General features: G+C 41.7%; 1 protein-coding gene across 27 annotated transcripts in view; it reads right to left on the reverse strand.

Annotated features, from left to right (window-relative positions):
* Nucleotides 1-25,012, reverse strand: part of ANK3 (ankyrin 3) — a 1,924,186-nt gene that overhangs the window by 338,199 nt on the left and 1,560,975 nt on the right. For 19 of the 27 annotated variants that reach the window (XM_078642672.1, XM_078642671.1, XM_078642660.1 and 16 more), the window contains 2 exons: nucleotides 20,618-20,690; nucleotides 19,981-20,043 (listed from right to left, as the gene is read on the reverse strand). In XM_078642672.1, the coding sequence (XP_078498798.1) occupies nucleotides 19,981-20,043; nucleotides 20,618-20,690 (136 nt within the window). The remainder of the gene's footprint in view (nucleotides 1-19,980; nucleotides 20,044-20,617; nucleotides 20,691-25,012) is intronic. The other 8 variants (XM_078642674.1, XM_078642664.1, XM_078642668.1 and 5 more) reach the window with 1 other exon arrangement.

Below are 25,012 nucleotides of genomic sequence, written 5' to 3' on the forward strand. Positions count from 1 at the left end.
ACCACTTCTCTGGGCATCATAGAAAAGTGCCTTAAAATCACCTGTTATAACTGCAGAATCATTTCCTCAATTACCACTGCCCCACAAGCGCAACATAATCACGAGAACTAAGCATCTTAAACACTGAAAAGACCACTTGGAAACTGTTGCTTAATCCTAACAGTAACAAAATAATAAACAGGGCCATTTCAAATCTCTGGAAATAACCCAGAGTACTATGACCCAATTTAGTGGCATTTAATTTAACAACCTCGAAATAGCAGAAGGCAGAGTTGGCCCTGCAGGAATTGAAACATATGACCTAATATTGTTTTGATCTCCACCATCCTTCATGCATCTTAATTTGTGTACCCTGACACTCCTGAAAGCCAGGTTGCTCGCCGTTTGAAGGCCACTTTGTGCAGCGTTGCGGAATTCAATGCAACACCAACTGAATACATTTAAATAAATCTCATTTTACCCGCTCAGCAGTCCTCAGTATATGGACTTCACATGTATAAATGGCTGAGGCCCCCAAATGGAATCAAGCCTGCGGACAGGAAGTAAACCCCAGATCTGCGAAGAAGGGTGCCCAGTAGGCTACCGGCTTGAAGCATTGGAAAGCTTACTTTAAAAGGTAATACTGCAAGGGATTTAGGTGAAAACAGGGGAAGATGGTGCTGAGAAAACTATGTATGGTCAACAGAAAGGTAGCTCTTCTATACATTTTGAGCAAAGATTCGTTAGTCCTAGCGTATAAGAGTACAGTACTACATTAATGAATGCGCCCACCCCAGGGTTAGGAATGATGGAGTTACGATGGAGAATTTGGGGTCATACGGGGTGGTATTTTCTTAGATTTTGCATTCTTATCAAAATGTGTGAAGGTATATGTGCGTTAGGATGTATATGCATTGGCGCTAGTCATTTTTGGATAACACGCGGCTTATTTCTTTTTTAAATGTGGGCTTTGCAATTGCAAGAACGCTTTTAAGGCCAACTTGAGTTTTTAAAAGTATTTGCCTTCGGTGAATTTCTGTGCATTATGGGATAATTGATTAAGTGTAAACAGACATGTGATAGTACAATTGTGATTTATTATGAATCAGAAGGAAGTTTGGCCAAAGAAATGTCAATGAAGATTCGATCGATTTAGGCTATTGTCATCATTTAGACTGCCTTTTACCTCGCTTCAGGAAGATGTTTTCAAATCATTTGAAATCTACACATTCACCAAGAGCAAATAACTCTTTAGAATCCTACCTGCATCTCACTTTATACAGTGCCCTAGATATGGCTCGTCTTCCAGGGAGCAACTCGAGGCAGCAGCCGGTTGTGTTGGAATTGTAGACATTGACCCGCTCCGAGATATGAGTACGGTAGTTTTCCAGCTGAGTAAGCAGCTGATCCAATGCGTGGAACTACACGTAACCCACATACTGGCGCTTTCATGAGTTCGTATGTCAGCAGTAACTGCTAAGGCAAGAGAGGTGCATGTGACACGAACTAAAGAGATTAAGACACGTGGTAGGATTTTTCTAAAGCATTTACATTTCCAGTGTGTAGGACAGCTTCAACCTCTTGTAGAGGGAAAAGCTCTGTTTTTTTCACATTACACAACAGATCTTGCGTTTTGAGGCAGGTGGATTTCCACATTTTTCGGTCTAGTATTTAAAATCACAATGTAACGATAACCATCATACAGAGAAATTTAAAGCCAATATTTTAAATGAATCCGAACTAACAGAACTGTCCCAGACCGGTATACCTTTGCACAGATCACACACTGAATAGTTACATTCTCTGTGTCAAGGGGTGGAGCAAGCCAGTTCTTTGCACACTCAGTACCAGAGGCTACACTTGAACCTTCGTTGCAGCTCGACTCGTACATATAGCAATTAGCAGCAAGATGGCTCAGTGAGTTCAACACTCGAGTTGATCTGCAGGTCACAAGTTCGAAACCCAGCGAGGCCAGCTCAACCTTCGATCTTTCCATGACAGGTACATGGAGTGTCATTAAATTGAGCAATAGTTACACCGGCTGTCATATTGGCTTAGAAACAGCAGAAATTGATGGGGTTGAAGGTTAGGGTGCTGTGTAACCTGTAGGGCTCGAGGAATTTACCTCCGATCTCACTGCTAGTTAGGATCGTTAACCTGTTGGACGAGGGAGGGCAGATCCAGTGTATATATATGGATCTGGTTGTCAGTTGCCTGGGATGGTATACACACTCTCCTTTGGTTTACTCATAATGTAAGTAATGTGGTGTGTGTGGTTTGTGTACCTACTAGTCTTGTTTAATATGGTGTAGAAAGATTTCTTACAGATAGTTTTTTAACGTGATTTATTTTTCTGTTAATGTTTTTGTTTGTTGTGTTTTGAATATCGACCCGTGTGGAAATCCACATGTGTGTTGGAGGAGGGCGGGATTCAAACTGGGCACCTCTCCAGCCTATAATCTTCCAGCCCTCAGGGCTCCATCCTGGTTAAAGGAACAGTCTATATAGATTTTAAAATGCTCTAGTCGCATTTAGCATTGTAGGATAAGTACCTCTCCAGGTAAATACACTTACCACAGGGTGAGGTAATTACCGATTGCACCAAATACCTCCTATTACCTAGAAAAACGGAGAATTACATGCAGAATTGATGTGCTCCACACAAAATTCTGACTGTATAGGAATTTGCCCCACATTTTCCTCTTGCTAAATTTAGGCAGATTTGAGCCGCTGCAGTTTACCTGGGAAAACTGCAGGCAGTATAGCATTTTCTATGAAACTCAGAATTCTAATAAGCGCAGTAACAAGAATTTTCCCCGATAATCCTAGTTGGGGTCTTTGTGTTGCACGAGAGAAGACATAAAAAAGGACCAGAACATTTTCACCACCAATTCCACCGTTATGCATTGTTCAAAGAATGCTGGTATAAGAACACAAACCTCGTATCACTCCAAGAACAAAGATATATTCTATGGGACCAAAGCTCGCAATGTGTGGCGGTCTGTTATGAATGATTTCAAGGAAGCCTTGGCAGAGGGTAGGGTAGCAGTCCTTTACTACCTCTTCCAACACAGGTTTATGGCCTAATTTTGCGACACGTCTACTAATATACCCTCCCTCTGGTCTGTCTGAAATTCCTCTGAACAACTCTCTGTTGGTGGGGGCAGACTCTACGCTCCTAGTCGCCACATACTCTGCAACAGTTTCCGCGGCATGCAGCAGGTTACGAAATCTAGGGCAACAAATACTTTTAGGTGTGAGAGGAAAATGTACACTCACACCGTGCCAAAATATGGGAACTATCGGAGCAAGTACAGTCCTAGTTATTTCTGGTTTATTTTAGCTGGAGGGGATAACAACAGAGAAGCTGAAAAGAAGGTTTGCAGGGACACAGGATTAGAACATAGGACCGTTTTAGGCCTGGCATCATTAGTGTGGTCTTCCACTGGACTTTTTGCCTTTTGCCTCCCGTTTTTGCTGATTCTTTTTGTTAGACTCAGGACTCTGACTACTTTACCATTGCTAACCTGTGCTAAAGGGTATGTGCTTCTTCCCTAACCATGATGACATTGGTGTATGCCTGACTGGCATATTTGTTGTACTGCTAAGTCCCTTGTAAAGTGGTATACCATATACCCAGGGCCTCTATTTCAAATGCTACTAGTAAGCTGCAGCACTGATTGTGCCAACCACAGAAGTAGCCTTTCAAACCAGTCATAGGTCAGCCACTGCAGTGCCGGTTAGTGCAGTTCACTGTCACTTTGACTTGGAATTTAAAACTACATGCTAGGCCTTTAAACGTTCATTTTATTACATTTAAGGCACCCCTAAAGTAAGCCCTAAGTGACCCTAAGGACAGGGTGCCATGCAAGTAAAAGGTTGCAAATGTACCTTTATGTTTGGCATGTCTTGGTAGTGACAAACAGCCTATTTCGTTTTTCACTATTGTATGGCCTATCCCTCTCATAGGCCAGTTTTGGGAATTCTTTATACACTTTTAAGATGTAATTTCTGATCGGAGAAGAGTAGATTTTTCATGTTTCATATCTTTGTAATGGTAATGATAAATCCTCCTTACTGGTGAAGTTGGATTTAACATTACTGTGTTAGAAATGTCACTTTTAGTAAGTTGACATTTCTCTCCACATACTGCTCTATGTGCTTGACAGCCTGTCTGCAGTACACGTATGGAGTGGGTGATAGTTACAGTTTGTGCATTCCCTCTCTACAGCTACAAACACATGAAGGTGAGGCTCATCTGAATTCTGAACACTAACCTGCAGCATTCCGATGGGTCTTCCTGGGCAGGGAGGTATGGGAGGGGCTGACCTACTACATTAAGTAGTGTCCTGTCCACGCACTGATGTTATCACCCACAGATTGCCTCGAAGACAGGACAGGGTTGGAAGGGACCCTGTGCATTCAGAGAGCCGCTTTGAAGTCACCCCCTACATCAAAGGCACTTTTAGGAGTTTAAGTACTGGGTCTCTGAACTCCTAAAATCAGACACTTCTGGATCGCGAACCGAACCTCTGTCAGAAGGACTGGTGTGCTGCTTAGAGGACTCAACTAGACTGCTTTTTTGGAAGGACAGCTTTTTGGTTTATTGCCAGCCTTTTGCTGCTCCCTGACTCTGCTGAAGGAGAGTTGGACTCTGCCTTCCTCCAAGTGATCTCCAAGGGCTTGCTGGCTTACATCCTGTTTTCTGAAGTTTCAGGGACACAAAAGACTTCCAGCAATTCTGCTGGTGCTGCTGGGCTCTCCCTTATTTGAACCTACCCTTGCCTGAGGTGCCCTCTCCAAGTTCTGGGCCTCAGAAGTGGGTTCTGCAGCTGTTGCAGCTGCCGCAGGGCTCTTCTTTAAGCCCAACACTCTTTAATATCTATGTTGCCCCACTGGCAAGAGTCGTGAGATCTTATGGATTTGAGGTGTTGTCCTATGCGGATGATACTCAAACCATGGTGTCCATCACTAATAGCATTAGTCAATCTACTGCAAATTTTTAAAATTGCATGCAGGTAGTCTCAGCTTGGATGGTGGAAAATTATAAAAGGGGAAAAGACAGAGATCCTGATCTTTGGCAACCAACAGGATATGTGGTCTAATGGATGGTGGCCTGACACCTTGGGCAGTTGCCCTTCCCCTGTATCCCATGGAACAAATCTGGGTGTCATTGTTGACACTTCTCTGTCTATGAACTTACAAATTATTAGAACTGTGTCTACCTGTTTCAGAATAATGAGGTTGCTTAATTTTTTTTTGCAGTTTCTTTCCTTTGCATCAAGAAAACAGTCAGTTATTGCACTGGTAATGTCCAGGCTCGATTATTATAATGCCCTTTATTTGGGCATGAATAAGGGTCTGGTGCGCCGCCTTCAACTAGTACAGAATGCGGCAGCAGAATGCGTTAGCAAGGCTGGTGATGGACCTACCTAAGTATCATTCAGTTTCTGCCTCTCTTATTTCAATGCACTGGCTGCCTTTGGATCGCAGAATTCTTTTTAAGACTCTCTGTTTCACCCATAATGCCTATTATGGTCTAGGCTCGGATGCCATTAAAGCAATGTTTCATCGCTATGTCCCTACCAAGCAGCTTAGGTCTGCCAGCAAGAATTTGATGGTAGTCACCAGGTACAAAAAGGTTAGATGGGGAGGCAGGGCCTTCGATACTGCAGCTGCCAGGTTGTGGAACACTCTTCCCGATGGGTTATCAGGCCTTGTGTCTCATTCTCTTTTGCGTAGGGCTTTGAAAACCTGGTTGTTTACACAGACTGTGATATGATTTTCTCCTTCAGCCATGCAATAGTTTTCCGTAGCGCCTTGATGCCCTTGGGCTAAGTTTTGCGCCTTATAAATTTAATATTCATTCATTCATTCGTTTTCCACAAAACCGATGCATTTCCACCACTGTGCTGGTCTGAACCAAAGCAGAGCCTATTTGACAAGAGCAGTTCAACAGCCTGCGTGGCCTGATGATAGCACATTGCGCAGCTTGACGACGACGATGCATTGCCTTCACCTCAGCAAAGCTCGATGATGACACAGGGACCCGACTGAGTGGAAAAGTCTGACGCTTCCTGCTCTCAGCGTCAACACTTTGCTCCATCCAAGGTGCTTTCTCAGTGGGCCCTGTGTGGGTCTCCTGTATCCTGACTTCCCTCCAATGTGGTCAGCCTGAACTTTGGATTTGCACCGGTCACTCGTGACCTCAAGTAACCTTTTGACCACTTGTGACTTCTAAGCACTGTTTTTGCATTTAATCTTTAAAAATTCATATCTCGACTTCTACATATTAAATTTTTGTTGTTTTGGCCACATTTTGCTCAGATAAATAGGCTCTATTTTACTAAACCTGTATGGAGTCTTTGTGGTGTATTCATTGATTTACTAGGTGTGTGTGCTGCACAAATACTTTAGACATCGTCTCTTTAGATAAGCTTGATTGCTCTGTTCCAAGCTACCAAGATACTTCGGTGATCACGCCCTTCATAAATTACTAACTTTACCAGAGGTTGAGCACAGGATACATTTGTATGTGTTTCTAGCTTACCCGGACGACAGCGGTGGTCTGTGCTGGGCCTGGGTGCATACCTCAGCCAATCAGGACTACCATTTCAAACAAACACAATTACATTTTTGAAAAACTGTAAACAAATCCATAAAAGATCAGCAGTTTTGTCCTACAGGAATGATAGGTCCAGGCAGGCATGTCCATTCACTTTGCCCATCAAAACCCAAGCCCCTGTCAACTTCAAAAGCAGTCAAAAAGCAGAGTAGAAGCACCTGAAAATGTAGAGGAACCTGAACGCTTTCACAAATAACGGGCAGGACCTGGGTTTTGTGGCAGCTACTCTAGTGAGGTGATGTAAGGTGCAATGTCTTGAGTCCAAGCTAAGACCGGAGCATTGATCGTAAGAAACACAGGGAGCAGGAGAGTACAGGTTGGAGCTCATGGAAGGTGAGAAGCCAAGAGGATAAAAGATCATTTGGATTTCCGCAAATGCATGTAAAGTATGCAATGTACAGTAAGATAGTATAGATGCGCTCCTGCTTTTCCGTATGGTCTTGCATCACTCACCTACGTTGTATTGTGGCACGAAGAGAATGAAAGCTGACCATTCAGAAGAAGGAGGAACCAGTGGCAAGAAAGTGGGACCATTTTTTAGTGCCGCCAAAGCTATTTGCTCCATTTAATTTGCACAGTCACTCCACTGGCCTTAGAAATTGCACGGTTTGCAGCAGGAAGAGGCAAGAAGTAGGGCTATCAAAGCACTTCCACTTACTGCGATTCCAAATCCTTGTCTCACCTCAGGTCCATCAACAAAAAATCAGAGGCTCTTGAGTGGCTAACTGTGGGGCATGGTGTAAACACGCCAGCTCTCTGCCCTCTGAAGCCTCCTTTTTGCTGCTAATGGTCTAGGAAAGAGATAAGGAACAGGAAAGTTTTGGCCTTCATGTAGTGTCATGAGTCCAGCGGGTGCTACACTAGTCATTTGGTAACTGTACTAGTTTTGATTTGGTGCGCCTTGGTAAGGAATGCAGAAATTGAAGCCTCTCCTGCTCCAATGTCCTGCTGTTTTACAGAAAGAGACCAAGGGTGAAGGAGGGGGCTCGAAGGGGGTCATGCTTGTTCACGGGAGATTACAGTGAGCATAGAAAGCTAAACTTTCAATTGAGAGGCTTTACTCCCCAACTGAAACCATAACATTGGATTGCAAAGCATCAATAGGTGTATTAGACCATTAACAGTTAAACATCAAGTTGTGAAGTGATTTAGAATATCCAGCTTTACCTCAACATATGAGAATTCCTATCCATGGGTTGGTTGTGGCCCGGCATATGATCGCTACACCTGACCAGTGGAGGTTATGCATTTGCTTCTGAAGCTATGCATGGGTATACAATAGTTATACTTTTGCATTTGATTTTTTTCCAGGCTTTTTAGGCTGTGTTTGTAAATGTCTTGAAAATATGCTTGAAGATTTGAAGTGGGTGTACACGCACTTGTGGCAATTAGGGACTGTGCCTCTGTGGCTATCCCCAGGCATCTGCGACTGTCTGGGCATTAAATGACTGTGCTTGTGTACTGGGGCTACGACTGGACATTTGAGGTTATGCGCATGCATCTCAGGCTGAGCATGTGATGGTGGTGTTGAGCATCGGATGCCAGCATCTGGTTTCTTGATCACTCGGATCACTGTGTTTGAGGAAATGACTTTTGTCTCTTGTTAAATGATAGCTGTACCTGTGCACTTGAGGATGCCGTTGGGCTGTAATGGTACACAATAGGCCCAAAGGGGCACATAATAACAATCTTGACTATGTGATGGGCCTGTATTGGCATATCATGGCTACATTATTCACATATCCTGGTGGCACCCCACTTACTACAAGGGTAGCTAACTGAAGACTACTGCTGTATTAGTAACATTTTGTTTTAATAATCTTGCAAATATATTAGTTTGTTTTTATAATATTGTCACTGCCTTTAAGCCATCAGTGTCAATGATGACATGACTTCACTTCCTAAGGTGCCAACTGCAGTGAACAAATACACACAACAGATGGTCCTCACGGATGATGAGGAAAAGCTTAATTAACCCCTCCCCTGCTGATGACGGAATCGCTCCGTCATCAGCTGCGGTGGCGCTGTGCTGATGACGGAGTGGTTCCGTCATGGCCCGCTCGGCATGCCTGCGCGGCGTGGATTCCGCGCCTGCGCTGAGCGTTCCATTGATCGGGCAGGGCCATGACGGAACCGCTCCGTCATCAGTACAGCGCAACCGCGGCTGGTGACGGAGCGGTTCCGTCACCAGCATGCGCCCGCCGCGCGGCCGCCCCGCCCCCTTAGCACTGCGGCAGAATAGCCGCAGCAGTGAAGGGGTTAATAAACCTATCCTGAGGTAATACAATTAAACTTTATATCCAACAGAGGGGAATAAACGTTGTATCTGTAGAGGGAAGAGCACATAAAAAAAAGATTACCTCACACAAAACAGTACAATTAAGTACAAATCAAAAGAAATAATTGTAGTAGAAAACATCAATATACCTGTAGTAATGTATATATAGCGGTTGCTCCAATAAGGGCAACAGAGTACCCAGGGGAAGTGCTTGTGCATAGGTTTTATGAACCTGGGTTCCAGCACGGCGGCAGCTGAGAGAATGTTTTGGAAGTTGGTGGATACTTGTATGGAAGGAGGGCCTTTTTGGTGATAGAGTCAAATGGCTCTCCTATTTTGTACAGATTAGGTTAGTGATTTTGCGCTTTTGCGCGTACCTGGATTTGAAATTGACCTTCGAGTTGTTTTTCAGAAAACTCTGTTTTCTCACATTGAAGGGAGGTTTCCCCAACACATGAGGAGTCGGCAGGCCTTCTCTTGTCGCATTGCTTCAGTTACTTTCTACATTGGTCGGTGCTGGAACCCAGGCTGCTCCAAATGCAGTTTTTCACCCTGTGTCATGATGAAGACCTGCATATAAGGCTCTAACTGCCCCCCCCTTTGTTTGGTCGAAATGTCAGCATTTGTTTTACAGCCTGGAATGAAGAGAGCATCCACAGAGAGGCAATATTGATTTAAGCGGAATTGTTTTCCCCTTAAAACATGCGGAAAGGCCTTGGGGACGAAATCGGTCTGGGGAGAGGGGGCTGCACGCACCCTGCTCCCCCAAAAGATAAACATTTATTCCCCTCTGGAACATGGCCCACATGGGGGGGGGGCTTAAAAAAACAAGCAGATGAGTCCTGTTTTAAACATTTTGCAGCAAATTCACTAATTTGCGGAGTACTAAAAATATATATATTTTAGGCCACGGCAGGGTCCCTCTGTGACCAGATCATCTGGCCTAGGGGGTCAGGGTATTCCTACCCTGACCCCTTGTAGCTTTTCTTTCGTTTTTTCCATAGTACTCAGGACTAAGGATTGGGTCTCAAGTCTTAAGATGGCTGCCACCAATTCCTGGTTGGGGTGATGGCAGCCTATCAGATCTCAGTTTGAGATCTATCAAGATCCACAGAGCCTCCACTTCCCTAGATATACAACGTTTTTCAGCATTAATTGCTCAGAAACTACTTAAGGGATTAACACCAAAACACACAGAGCACTCTTTCTGGGCTTAGATCTAGCTTTCTGACAAATTTGGTGTAAATTAGTTCAGCAGTTTAGGCTGTAACTTTGTCTAAAGTTCCCATGGGAAAATTAATGGGAGAAAAGATGTTTTGGCCCCCCCCTTTTTTCTCAGCCCCCGCTTGACAGATTCCCCCCCAGAAACTATCCTTAAGCAAACTACACAAAAAGAACACTTTTGGAAAGTTTTGTTAAAGATTTGTCAAACAGCGTCAAAGTTATTAGCAACACAAAAAAAGCTTTTTCTGTGGCAACAAGATCCTAACTATAACTAGCCAGTGGTGACCGCCACTAGGATATATATATATATCATGTGATCAAGGCTTTTGGTAGCCGAAACGCGTCATGGCTGACTGGTGTTGGGCAAATAAATAATCTACACCAAACAATTGGGTCTCGCTTCATCCTTCTGTTCGGCTGAGTATGCTGAGTTTGGACGACAACATACCCGCTAGTAGACCTGCATGCTCCCTCTGAACCGGGTCTAGCTAGCGGGTGCCTAGCGTCGCTGGCGGTGTGCCAAATGCGCTACCACCCCCTCCCGAGGTCTATGTGGTGACAGTGCCTCACCTTACAAGTGCATTTTAATTTTTTCAGTCTCCAGAATAGAGAGACCCTGAAGGGAATTTTTCTTTTGTGTTCCCTTTCACTTGCACTTTTTCAGACGGTTTTTACTTTCACGTCCCTTGGTAGGGTGGACCTTGGCATGTTCATACCGCCGGGGTATAGCCCACGTTAGGTCCTGACGAATGGCAGGTAAATAAAACCAACATTGGCAGAAACATGTTGACCATCACTTAATATTACTGGAAACAGACCAATCAACTTAGTTGGTCTAGTTTTCCAACACATTTTTAATATGTCTTATTGATCAGCTAATAAAACATTTTTGATACAACTAAGGCATTTTTAAACTCACCATTCACACGTTCCCTAATCACTGACACTATCACTTAGCTCTCACATCTTCACATTACCCGCTCCGCAGTAAATCTGGCGTTGAAGCACACTGGGGTGGCACTCGGTCACTCCCAGTGGGGCCCAATGATGAAGCATGTCACCGACCAGGTCGGTGAGTGAGGACTTTCTAGACACACCAAATAGGTGTCATTTTTCTTTGTGCTTGAATACTCCTTTGTTCTATAGTTAATAACACTCTTTCATTGTTGTTCATTATCAAGAGGTGAGCATATAAATATACATAAAGCAGATCTGCCATATTTTCCCAGAAATCACTAATATTTTTAATCAAATATATATTTCCATAATTCACCCAAAACAATGTTTTAATAAAAACATTAATCAAATGTTCAAAAACTCGGACATATTTTTAATAAAACCAACACATCTCTGAATATTTATTTTAGCATCTTTAAGCCCACATCATTTAATCATGAAAACAACCACAAGAGAGCATTGCACGCCATCTGAAGACCTAGAGCTCCAGTTCAGAGTGCTTAAAAAAAATATGCCAAGCTCTCCTGGGCTCATGGATTTAATGATCAGGAGGACTACATTTTTTTTTTTAATGTTGAAGGGGGGCTGGTGCATTCCCTGCAGCACCCCACAACATGAACAAATGTTTGCTGGTGTACCTGTCTCTCCATAATAAATAATTTTAGGGTCAGTGAGGTGAGCTATGCATCTCCTCCCCATTTAATTGAAGCATGTCCCCTTTATTTTTAATCGGCCCTGAGGATGGGGTCTCCTGGGCCTTTTCAGGCTCGGGGAGGGGGGTGCATGCCTCCCTCCATATTCATTGACATTTTGCCCTTATGTATGGGGACCCTGAGGCCTCCTAGAGGCAAGGGTAGTGGGGCCCAAATACCCACTCCTCTAATTAAGAAGTTGTGCCACCCCCCAGAGCCATTGCCATGAATTTGCATTAGATTAAAAAAAAAGTTTTGGCCTGTGGAGGGCGGGGGGTCACTCCTTTGTGACTCCTCCCACAAGGTCTAAGGGGGCAGGCTATCCCTATCCTGCCCTATTATATATATTTTAAAGGATGTTTTAGGACTTGGGACTGAGTCCCAAGTCCTAAGATGGCAGCTGGCCCTGCGGATCATCTGTGGTGTAAATATACAGTTTCTGAGCATTAGTTGCTCAAGAACTACTGAATGGATTTACACCAAATCACAAAAAGAATACTTTATGGAACAAGATCTAGCTTTCTGCCAAACTTAGTGTAATTCCGTTCAGCGGTTTTTGTGGTATCACTGTTCAATTTTTCTATGGAAAAAAGTAATGGGGAAAAAATGTTTGGGGACCCCCCCCCCCCTTTTTTCTAAGCCCTCGGATGATGGATCACCCCAAAACCTTCCACGAAGGACCTGATGAGACTTTTGTGTGGAAAGTTTTGTGAACATTCTTCAAACTCAGCAAAAGTATTTAGGGAAACAAAAAATGCTTCAGATGGAAATGGAGATCTAACTATAACTACCTGGGTATAATGTACGTATTCATATGCACATCATATACACATCATACCTCCTGTAATAATTCTCAGAATTTGAAGATTTGGAGTTGTGTCTAAAGGCCACAAATACATTTATTTTGTTTACGTTGTCCCTTTAGTTATTGCCTTTGATTTGCGGTCCAGTAGATACATTAAAAGACTGATAATGTTTTAAACGGCTATGCCTCTGTACTCACACAAAGCATGGAGCACAGTTGTATTTCACACAGACATTTGTTGCAGTTTGTGAGTGTGGAAGTATTCTTCAGATGATTGGTCAAGAGAGTAGCTGCATCCTGTTCTGGTGGTGAGAATAGGACCAGAGCGGAGGATGTTACGTTCAGGTTAGTTGCATTTCATTTTAAACGCACGCGCGCTCCCCTCCCCGTAGTGCCAGCGCCCATGTCATATAAATATAGAGAATACGCATTTAGACAAACACTGCTTTAAAAGTACAAGGCAGAAATATATCTTAGTGTGCACCGCAAATAAGGGCCGGCAAACTACATGCCTTCAATCATCAAATATTCTATTAGCCACTACTTTCTGCGGAGCCACAAGTTCTTGTGGCCAAACGGTAGCCACTCCTTAATGAGACGGCAAAACGTGAAAGTGCTCACTGCAAACACTCTTTCAGGCAACACTTGATTACAGTTTTGAAGAGGGAGCGAAGAGCAGTAACGGTATCTAGAACATTCATGTTGGCCACTAAAATGGTAGTATTCGTCAGAAGCAGGTGGTCTCGGCATTTCTGTTGAAACCTTTCTCATGTGGGATTCTCTCTTTTTTTGGGATGCAGTAAAATGGAAAATATTGACATATTTATGGGTGTGCCCTCATCGTCCGGGGATTTGGACATCAAAAGCAGCAATGAAAAATATTGTAACAACTGGAAAGATCTGTAGGGGTGCTTTTTTAGGGCAGGGTGTGCAAAGGTTTCCATAAACACTGCACCGACCAGCAAATAGGGGTATTATTCCTTTGGAGCAGCAGCAAAACTGGTCTACATTCCAATAGTCCACGGGCATAAACTTCCCTAATTCCTAAAACCCAGTCCGGCTCCACACCCTTTTAAAACAGATGTGCACACTAACAGGGTCAATATGGGAAAGAGCAAAAAGAAAGGGAAAAGGTTACTTGTCTGGAGCAGACTAGTGTAGCTTCTGCACTCCTTGCTTTAAATTATAAGAAAGTATGGACAATGTAAAGTGCTGACTGTGATAGATCCTGAATGCACATTCATGGCCAGGCCTCTGCTGCAACCAATCCCTGTGTTCAGATGCATGTGTGTATGTCTGACTCCTTATGAAATGTGTGTTGTCATAAATGGAGTGCGAATCAATTTACTACACTGGCGAATATTTCACAATTAAGTTCTTCAATTGCTGAAATGTGAGATTATTCTAAAGCAGGGGCAGACAAAGCCAATATGGAACGTGTGTGGTCTGGTAAGTTTATTTTTAACTCTTGCAACAACAATTGTAGCTGTCTTTTGACCAGACCTATTGTTTTCAATATACATTGAGTGGGGTTTGGGTCAGAAAATTTCTCTTATTGCATGACTTTGTTGTCTGTCTCAGTTGTCTTCTATTGATCTGATGGGTGTCCTCCATATTTTTCAGCTTGTTCCACCCAGGAGCATTTCAGTTATAGGGTCTGGTTGACTTGTGTACTTCCACTGCTGACGTTTCATGCATTCAGGGAGCTATTTTTTCTTTTTCTTTAAATGTGTGTGTTTTTTTTTTGCTTGCTCATTCTTCTTCTGCGTCCCTCTCCACTCAGCCTGTCCCGCACACTCCATGATTTCCTCCACCGTGCCTATCTGTGGCTTCTTCTGACCCTTCACATCCCGCTCTTTTCAAATATTCCTTCTTTCCACCAGCCACACTCCTCTGTTCAGGGGCGTAACACAGGCCCCTGCAGCCCCCGCGGTGCGGGGGGCCCTCACCCTCCAGGGGGCCCCGTCAGCACCGCACTTCTGCTGGGGAGCTCTAGATTGAGTCCGGAAGTGCCCCCTTCACGTACCCTGCAGGGGGGCCCCCCTCAAGGTTCGTTACGTCACTGCCTCTGTTGCTCCCTGCCCCGTCCATGTGCGTCCCTGCTTGTTGCCCCCTTCACTGCCCCTAACACTTAAAAAAAAAATTACAAATAAAACACGTTTTGCCGCTTCAAAGCTACTGGCGGAGGCCATTCTTTAAATTAGTTTTAACCCATTTTGCAGGCATAATCACTACAGCCATTTCTGAGAGTATTAGTAATATTTTAGTAAACGCATTGAAATATCACACCGCAGACACATGCACACCCGTAGTAGCTTTCTTACATACAAAAAAGCTTTGGCAAAGCTAATAGGTTCCAATGCAATGCTAAGACCCGTTGGCTTCGTCAGTGCCTGTTCACTGAGTGCCCTCCATGTACAATGTGTGATGTAATGCTCCCAAAAAGGATGAGAGTTCACCCTAAAAACAGGAAATCATCAAAACACATCCCTTCTCTTATGAGCATCATTGGTTTCCCCCACCAATGTCCAAAACAATGATCCATCTGCACCAACAAGCAATTCAATATGTATGTAATATGTTAAAAACAAAGGTCAGTGAGCAACTGACAAGAGAGGAGAACCACACTGATCTATCTCACAAATGGAAAAGAAAAACCGAGCAGAAACAAAAGCTGAAGCCTCAGTGTATTACGGACTCTGCAAATGCACAGAGGGGGGAAATTGATGGCTGCTGGGACTACCTAGGAGGTCTATTTAGTAAGATGACATCTTCTAGAAGTGCCCACTCTGGCCCTCCTAAGGAGCATGCTGTTGTTGAAACAACGTGTGATTCACCATCATTCAACTCCTGGTTTCAAATTCCATGCATGGGGAAACGAAGCAGAACACCGTACCTATCTGCACTACATATTTGTTTTTCTAGTCAGATGGATGGAACCACAAGAATGCCGTGTTTATGATCCATTATCAATTAACTGGATAGAATGGGTTCTCCGAGCTCAACACAGAGAAGTAGTCGTGTCAGTGACAATACCGGTAACGTTCAGAACTACTCCTCATCGAGAAGTGAAAAGAATACCTTAAGGGTCTGAAAGTTGATAGTTCTCAAGAGGTAATCCGGTCTTCAAAAATGTTATTATTGCATCTGACAGATCAAACAGATCATTTTGATTCCAAACTGTCAGGGTCTGCATCTGTTTTTACAGATATGTTTCCTGGAGGCAACCACAACTAGCTCACACTTGCAGCTGTTGTACTCTCTCAGCTGCTGTATTCTCAAATGTATGTACCATCTACCTCTTTTAAGATAACCTTATTCTTTACTGTGGTGGCATCCTGGATTAACATAAAAAAGGCGAATTTTTGTCCTTTGTGTAGTTTGTATTGATTATTGTGTATTATATTTGTATGTAGGATATATGGTGTCTACAGAATATTATCTGTAGTTGTTATCATTGTTGTGTCGCTGGTTTGTTTTGAATTTCTTTTCTCTGTTCTTTGTTGAATTGTTTATTGTTATTTATTATTCCTCATCTTCATTACTGTGGGCATCCTGTTATGTTGTAGTATTTATCGTATTTTTATAAATATTCATGATATTTGAAAATGAAATGAAGAATATGATATGTGTAATTCTTTGATAATAACATTTTGATCTATATTGGTCAATGGGATTTGTATACTTTTGGATGCATTATTGTGTTTGAAAAGCAATATTAGGGAGAAGCTCTTGTTGTTATTTATTGTCATCCTGGATTAACACAGTTGAAGTCGATACCAGTTAGAAATCATTCCCTTCTACAATTACTTCGTCCTCATTAGCCTGCAAAAGTGCAAAGGTAAAACCTTGCTGGAGGCTGGAGATTGGATACCGCATCCTCAGGTTAGGCTATCTGAGGGCTACCTGAGCATCCCCCTTATTTTAAGACAAATAGAATCTTTCTTTTTTAATCGTGCTCTGTCATTTAAAAAATACACAAAGAAATTCAATATTTCTTCTCGGATGTTCACCCTTTCTTAATTGTCCCAGTGAATTGTGATCAACAGTCTTCTAATGCAGCACTACTTGGTCTAACTAATTCTCAATGGCTTAATGATGAGTGCAACAAGCAGCGCAGAGCTTCCCAAAATGTATTCATTTAAACTGATCAATGATTTATTAATAAGCAATACAAACATGTCAACAAAATCTCTATATTTTCAGAGTAGAAATGAAACCGTCATCTGCCGCACACACAAAGAAAAGTGAGTGACAGCGCTTATAAATACTACTAGCACTAACATTAGTAATGACAAACAAGCTCTGTCAGGGATTATGTGCATACCCGAATAAGAAACCAAATGTTGCAGATATGGGAGTTACACATCCCCTGATAACTTAACGTATTTGGTAAAAAATCAATAACCCTGATATATCAAATATGTCAATTTGTTTTGTAAAGTCATAGCAGAAACAAGCAAAAGTGGACACCAATCAGGAATTCGAAAGGGAATAGAAGGGCTTTCTGTTTTTTACCTATGGCTAACAACATTCCAGCTGGATTTAAAAATTAAGTCAATGTCATTTTAGGATTAATTTAGGAGGTTGGATAAAACCCTTATCTTCATAATTATTTTTTTATTGCCATTTTATGAAAGGATAATGATAGACCAATATAAATTCTCATATGGAAGATAATGGCATAAGGTACTTTTTTGGGAGCGATACGGTAAGACACTGTAAGACACTGTAGGGAGCCAATACATTTGTCGTAGTATCAGGGTGATATCCTCCCTCATGATGGTGTTGGATGTAGTTTGTTCATCCAGTCACTGAAGTTTATAGAGAAGGTACTTTTCATGACCAGCACAGGCTTCAATACAATAGTCCAGGTCAAAGTATAAGAACGGCAGCCGTCACTGGACTTTGTTTGGGATGCAGGTGAAGGATTCTATATAGGACCTAAAACACAATTGTAAAATCTTGACTACTGTAATAATGTTAGGTCTAAGGGACAGATCTCTGTCAGTTAGCACTTTTATTTTTTGTTACTGATACTATTATATGAAGTAGTTTCATGGATGCCCCTGTATTTTAGCGATTGCAAAGTTAAATACAATTTCCTCATGCGTAGACTCAGTAACAGATTATTTTAGCTTGAAAAAAAGAGCAGGTTTTAGCGTCCATTCCTACTTGCTCTAGTACAAACCTTTAATAAAATGTTTACAGGCAGACCATGCTTCAATATAATGCCAGTCACTCCAAATTGCATGGTCGAATTAGAGAAGAGGTATACAGAATACTTTGAGGTACTGACATAATGAATGTTGTACAATAACAGCTGAGATATCTTCCAACAAACCCTTGTTGCCTTATATCATAAACACAGCAAAATAAAATCAATTAAATTCTCCTATTGAATGTCATCATAGTGGAACACACAGACAGAGTGTTTTGGCCTGCCAACTTTAGAGCTGAGAAAAGATTCTGTCATGGAAAGAATGCTCAACCCAGATGTCTTAGTACGAGAGAGGGTAAGATGCTGAAAGGTAGCATGCCACATACCACCCCGCAATGGTGGTTTGACTCCAAAACGAATTTCACTATCCCCAGATAACTTGCCCCATATAAATCGATTTATTTGACTTAACATGGATTAGTTGTAGTACTAAAGTAGAAAATATTGCATCAAAGTTAGACTTCATTGACCAAAGTTGAGGAAAAGTAGGAATGGGCAAATCATCTTGAATCAGGTTTGCATGTCTGTCTGGGTTGAGGGGAGTGAACGCTTATTGTCTTCTAGTGATTACAATCATATACATTGTTTAGATTGTAAGAAAATTTTGTGACTACAGGATCAGAGCAATGTCTCAAAATAATACACTTACGGGCTGGTCCATTTTAAATAATTTGAAGGGCATTTCAGTGTGATTTGAGACAACTCTAGTATATTTAGACTATAAATCTCAGAGATTCAAATCACTTTCCAATCTTAAACTGTAATTAGTATGAGTGGTTGTAACAGACATTCACGACACACTTCAATCATATTCAAGAAGATTCGCCATCCCAAAATCAAACAGTGAATTGTCCAAATGAAATATATTAGAAAGGAATAAAAAGAGTTAGCAGTTAGAGTCAAGGCCCAGTACACCGGCCGTGAATGGTAGAATCATTCTAGCGTAGATTATTAATCTGCTAATTTAGGGCTCTAATTCACAAAAGCGTGAACCACTGAAAGGCCACTGAAATCTTTGTACCCAAGGACGTTGGGAACATAAGCACCATTAAATTTGTTTCCTCATGTTGTTCGCCATATCATAATTGTGGAGATAACTAGTTCACTAGGGGGCAATAGGGACTAGACATACATTTAGCATTATTACTGAAGAGTCTACCACAACCCCTAGGTTGCATGTGGCTACCGGCATATGTTACTCTGCACCCTACAACAGAGCTCTGAAAATATTGGGATTATTTCATGCACTGCTGCATGTAAACATCAAAGAATGAGCAGCAACCTATGGGCCGCTATGGATTGAGCATGAAGCACTACTTGAGAGTAAGTGCACCGTAACGGTCAGCAGCCCATCACTTTACATCCAGTCTTTGGAGTACTAAACACGATTTCCCCTCTTTAATAATCCCAGAGATAAACACAACTGCACTGTATCTAAGTTGCCTTTATTTGCTCCCCATATCGAGTAATCTGTGAGAGTTATAGTGACCTCTGACATACAGTATAAGGGCACAGGACTTGTGCCTGCCAGATTTTAGCTAACTCCTTTAAATAATAATACCAAGTTGGGGTTCAGCCAAAGAAAGGTAAAATGATTAAGGCAAATCCTAGAAATGATCTCCCTAGCAGTAGTAGAAACTGAAAACTATGGGTTGGGTGCTCAGATGGATTTGTGTAGCTTCCAGCAGATGCAGACTCCAGAGAGCGTCTACTGAGCACTTAAATCTCAATTGGGTCTTCTGGCAGGCACATAGTCCATGTTAGTTGTCTCACACTGTGAGGATAATGCTGTAATGTAGTCTAATTAGGTGCTGATTTTGAATACTGTCTATTTATGCAGCAGAAATATAGTATCTAGCTCCCCTTATGTGGGTCCAGTGCTCACCACTTATACTAAAAGCCAGCCCACTACTGTCTGAGGTGTGAAATGTCCATCGCATGTTTGTACTAGGATGGACCAAACGACCATAAATAACTACGTTTTCAAAAGCTTCTTCAAGTTTGATAAAAAGGTAAGTCAATTAATTTCATTTTTGGTGTGCACGAGTTTTAAACTGAATTACGCATGCCCTGTCATGGTTCTAGGCCAAATGAAAATCTAGAGCCTTTTTGGGCATCGCTTATGACATTAGAGCCCTAAATTTTATTGGAAAGGAAAAGTTTAAGTTAAGTTTCACTGCAAAATAAATGCACAAATACCTTCATCGCCCTCTGACATATACTCGCCGTCACTGAGAATTTCAGGCATATTGGCTCTACGAACTGTACAAGTCAACAAATAAAACAATTGAGCAAATAAAAAAAGACATGATAGCACCAAGCTTTACTACTGGATTTGAAGCAGAATTGTAGATGCAACCAATCATTATCATTATGTAGGTTGTGTTCATTTTTGAAAGCCAAATACTTCCTTTAAAAGGGACATGGGCTAGTCTCACCAACAGAAACGGACAATTCTGCTAGAACAATGAACATACTACAGGATGGTTGATAGACACAAATATACAGACACATACCACCCTGTAAAGGGTAGACCAGACATGATTATTTTTTAAAAAAGAGGATGACCGAAGGGGAGGTAGTGAGGTGAACCTTTGAATTTTGTTGGAATAAACAACAACATATGAAAAAGTGTCTGGTGGGAAAAGAAACTGCCAGGTAATTACTAATCCAACATCCAGCATATGTGATATAATGTTAACTTTTGTTTCTTTAAATTACTCTGTAATACTTAAGAGGCAATCAATTTACAACAGTTTAGAGCCAGGAGCTCTTAGCAGAATTAATCGCAGGATTAAAAAAATCATATTTTAAAAGTAAGAATTTATGAGCAAACCTTCGTCATCGGACATGTCCAGGACCTCGTTCATAGTTTCTGGTACATTCATTTTATGTTTTTCTGTCACAGTCTGTGAACAACAATAGGAGGACAAGAATCACAACATCAACATCAGAATATCAAATTGCTGGAGATAAGAATTCAAATAATGTCATAAACACAGTTACAGTTCTGTTGGTCCAATATCTGGAGCCCATTGGAAACAAACTTGCATGGTCACTAATGATTAAGCCATAACCCTAGACTCCCACGGTGGTAAGGTATCTTTAATCCTTCCTTCTCACAGTTGTTACGTGGAATATGTAAGAGACCAAGGGCCAGATTTATCAAAGATTCTTGCACTTGTGAAGTCTGCAGTGCTGCCCGCGAGGGATATGTATCAATAGTTTTAATGTGTTTCTGTATTTGCAAGCCACTGAGAAAATAGAAACTCCTAGAAGGGGTTGGTATCTCTTCAAAAAGTGGAAGGGGCAGCCTCCTTATGTAAGAAACAGTTGGAGGCGTTGGGGAGCACACAGCAGTTCAAGAGACTGTTGCATACTCCACTTTCCCATTACGCCATTTTTTATCCCAATTTAAGACCCAGTCAATTCACACGACATGTTCTGCAGTAGTTTGCGACTGCAAAAGCAGGGATGTAGCTCAGCTGCCCTTTGCAGGAATCCATCCTTGTATTTGCATCCATTCACAAGGATTTACAGAGGGATTCTTACCTATTACACATGAGGCAGATTTTCTGCATATCCATGTGAATGGTCAGTTTGCACAGTTTGTGATCGAAACATCTGATGCAGCTTAAGAAACATAAGTCACAAGGCAGCGCTGCCCAAAAACAGTAAGTGATATGTAACTCAATTCTTCATACATCTGTCTCCCCGTCCTGTTTAATCTATGACCGATTAATGAATGACCCATAATCAACCTTGAGATTGTCTACGCTAGGCCTAGGCAAAAACATTTTGCTAAACTACAAAAGGGTGAAAATTCTACATATAAACAGAGGGACCATAAGTTGTTCTGGCTCCAAAAGAAGCCAGACAAAATGTAAGGTTCTACATCTGTTTTTCAAAGGTAGTGAAGGGTCTGTCTCGCTATTGTTAATTGACACGCGCCCTTGCATGCTGAAGAGACCCGTACAATCTGTAGGTAAGCCTCTTTAGATTGCCATCAGTGGGATGTAGGCGGCTTCATGAGTAGATACAAGGCTGTTATTTTCTCTCCCTGACCTAATGTGATGACTGGCACCCATGAAGAGTTTAGACTCGTATCACAGTTTTTTCTACTTTAGGGATGCTTCTGCCCTTTGTCTGGCGAAGCTCACTGGTTGACCGAGACCTATAGAACGATTGCCAAAAAGGGTGTTTTATAAATGTTTTCATTCATTGCTTCACCTATTTGTACAACATTGCACCACAGTGTTTAGCACTATTTATTGCGCTGTTACATTGAATTAGTTATTCCAATGACAACCATGGACGTTACTTTCAGAAAGCCTGCCCGATAAGAGAAAACATCAGAAAAATAACACATTTGTCAAACAATTTTGTTATTTGTAAGACTTATCCTACTCTTCACATACAGAAGAGAGGGGCTTCGGATAGTGTATATTTTCAAAATTAATTTTCTCTGTTGATTCAAGAATAGTAACCATCCCAGAAGATAGAAGCTCATTCCAAATGTAATATTTCCTCAGATCAAAGGTAGTTTTCAAAAGAGAATTTAGCAAAATATTGGCAAGTGCATAACCTGCATACATGGAATGGCTGAAAATCATGGAGTTAAAATATTTCTTCAGCATCCTTAAATATGATGCCTGGCTCCGATCCGAACATAAACATGAGGACAACTTAATGTGTTGTACTACATAATCTGCATGTGCAACTCACAACAATTCTGATTGAAAACATTTGATTTTTAGTAAAAACTGAGGGTGTGCATGACAGGCAAATAAAGTTTTGTGAAATTATTTCCAATTAGTAAAAAGGCTTTTGCAATCCTTTCCAAATCTCCAATAGGAATGGAAAAGGTGTACACTCCCCTCACCCTTATTTCTTATTCAGAAAGGAATGTATCAATGGTTTGTGACCGCTTATGTGGATAAGTTACCAAGCCCAAGAGGGGGAGATGTTTAGCTGACTCTCCGATTATAAGGTGTCCCTTGTGAATTAAGTAGGAAGACTCAGGGGGGAGCGGACATTCCTACAAAGGACTCTGAATTGCAAGACAAAGGTACCCAAAAATAATGTACTTGTGAACAAAAATGCATGTTTATGCTGGAGCCCAAAAACTGTTTCCTGGAAAGTTAAGTAGACGTAGTAACGTTTTTTGTGATAGGATATTAAAACTGATGAGTCATAATATTCATGCAGAAGCGCAAATTAGCAGAATTTTACAAACATTACATATTTTATTTTACACGTTTTGCCCAAAATACACGTATGGTGCAAGAAAAAGTCTTGGCACACCCTTTCCGTGTCCAGGGCTCTTACTTGGCGCAAGAGCTTGAGTGTCAGACAGTACAGCTCAGAACTGGTGACCAAAGTTTGCCTCTTTCTGTTTCTTCCCTTCACAGTCTAAAATAATGCTGTACCTCTGAGAAATACTGGGTTAAATAACCTCAATTTACATACTGAAGGTGCGTAAAAGCAGGGACTCAGCTGTCTGCTGGGCCAGCGCAGCCATATTATGATGCGGCTCCAGATGTATCTCCAGTTAGGGCACAGTCTAGCTGGCAATATTTGTCACTTAGATTAAGTGCTTTTGGGCGTTTCGTCACCCCGCTTAAGCAGCAGGACCTAGCCTCAGTTTTTGAAGTGTGCTGTGCTTTATGGCCATTTCATACCCGAATAGATTTTCCCAAGATGATAAACCCAATGTCTCCATCCGAAGAGTATGTTAAGATTTTACCTTAAGCAGAATAGACATCTTCTTGAGTAGCTGTAAAAGTAGATCTATTGTAGAGACAGAGCTTTGACCACCAGTCCCTTCAGGCAGCTAGGTCCAAATGACACTACTTTCAACCATCTCCAGGATGCTGGCATGCAGAGCATTATGTAGTCATAATTGCAATAGCACAGTTCTAGTTGCCAAGACTACGAGTGACCCAGTACAGTTCTAAATCCCTAACATTGGAACATTGAAGCCACAACAGAGAACTCGCTAGAGCAGTCCTCCAACACAATCAAGAGTCCTATTAAAAGTTAGCGTGTAATTTAATTAATGCACACTCTCTCATTAAAAACAGTTTGGAATTTTCTGATTTCATCCAGTCCCATAGCTCAGACTGTATTGTTGTAACTGAGATCTAGGCTCTTGATTTATCTGACGCAGATTTAGCAGAAGCAGTACATGCTGGATACTGCATTCTGTGACAGGATCGTAAATATAAACTTGGTGGGGTATTGGCAGTGCATGTTTCTCCTGTGTGTGAGGCCATCTCTTTTAATCTAAAAATCTCTGACACTTTTACGTTTCCGGGCCTACTCATATAACGCCCACCTGGACCCACAGCCGCTTTTATCTTCTCGATTGGCACATTATTAGAACCTTTCCTTCAGAAATCTAACTTTACCATTCTGAGGGATTTTAACTTCTAGTTGGAACTAGCCTCTTGTCCAGATACCTGTTCTCTGACTGACAACATGTCTTCTTTTTCTTTCATGCAATTGGTTAATTCTCTTACTCATCTTGCTGGTCATACTCTTGATGGAATTTTTACTAACGCTGTTGCTCTTAGGGCAATGAAATACTCCCTCTTATTTGGTCTGAGCATGGCGCTATTGACTTTTCTCTTTGTCTACCTTCATCAAAACATCTCCCTGAGGTTCCCTCATAGAGAGCTAAGATTATAGATTGGAAAAAAGTGGATAAAAACACAATTAATAAGGTCTGGTTTTCCACGCCCAATATCGGTCAACCCGATCCTGAGGTGAGGTGGCTGCTGTAAACTATCAGGAATGGCTCACTAAGTCATCCGACTTATCTACTCTACTGAAAACTGTCATTATGCAATTCTCTAAACTGTCATGTTTGCGGACAGGCTTAGACTGTTGAGACAATCATATCATCGACAGGAACGTAAATGGCATTTTGCATACAACTTTCAGGAAAAAAAAACAATGTATAGGTTACTAATCTGCAACTACAAACTTGCTATCTTTGAGGGAAAATTCCAGTTCTGCACTGCTAAGACTAACAATGCCCAAATCCGAATAAGGAACTTTTTTTAAACCGCTGATTTGCTCTATGGTCTAAAAACATGGGCCTGTCTAAATCCTTTCGTGATAAGCTGAATATTGTTTTTTTTTTAACTAAGAGTATGCCTTCTCTCTGTTTGCTGTCTCCCATGTGAAGGCTCTTATGCTGAATAATAAATCTGGTTCCCCATTTATC

Source organism: Lissotriton helveticus, chromosome 5_1 (genome assembly GCF_964261635.1).
Source record: "Lissotriton helveticus chromosome 5_1, aLisHel1.1, whole genome shotgun sequence".
NCBI classification, from domain to species: Eukaryota; Metazoa; Chordata; class Amphibia; order Caudata; family Salamandridae; genus Lissotriton; species Lissotriton helveticus.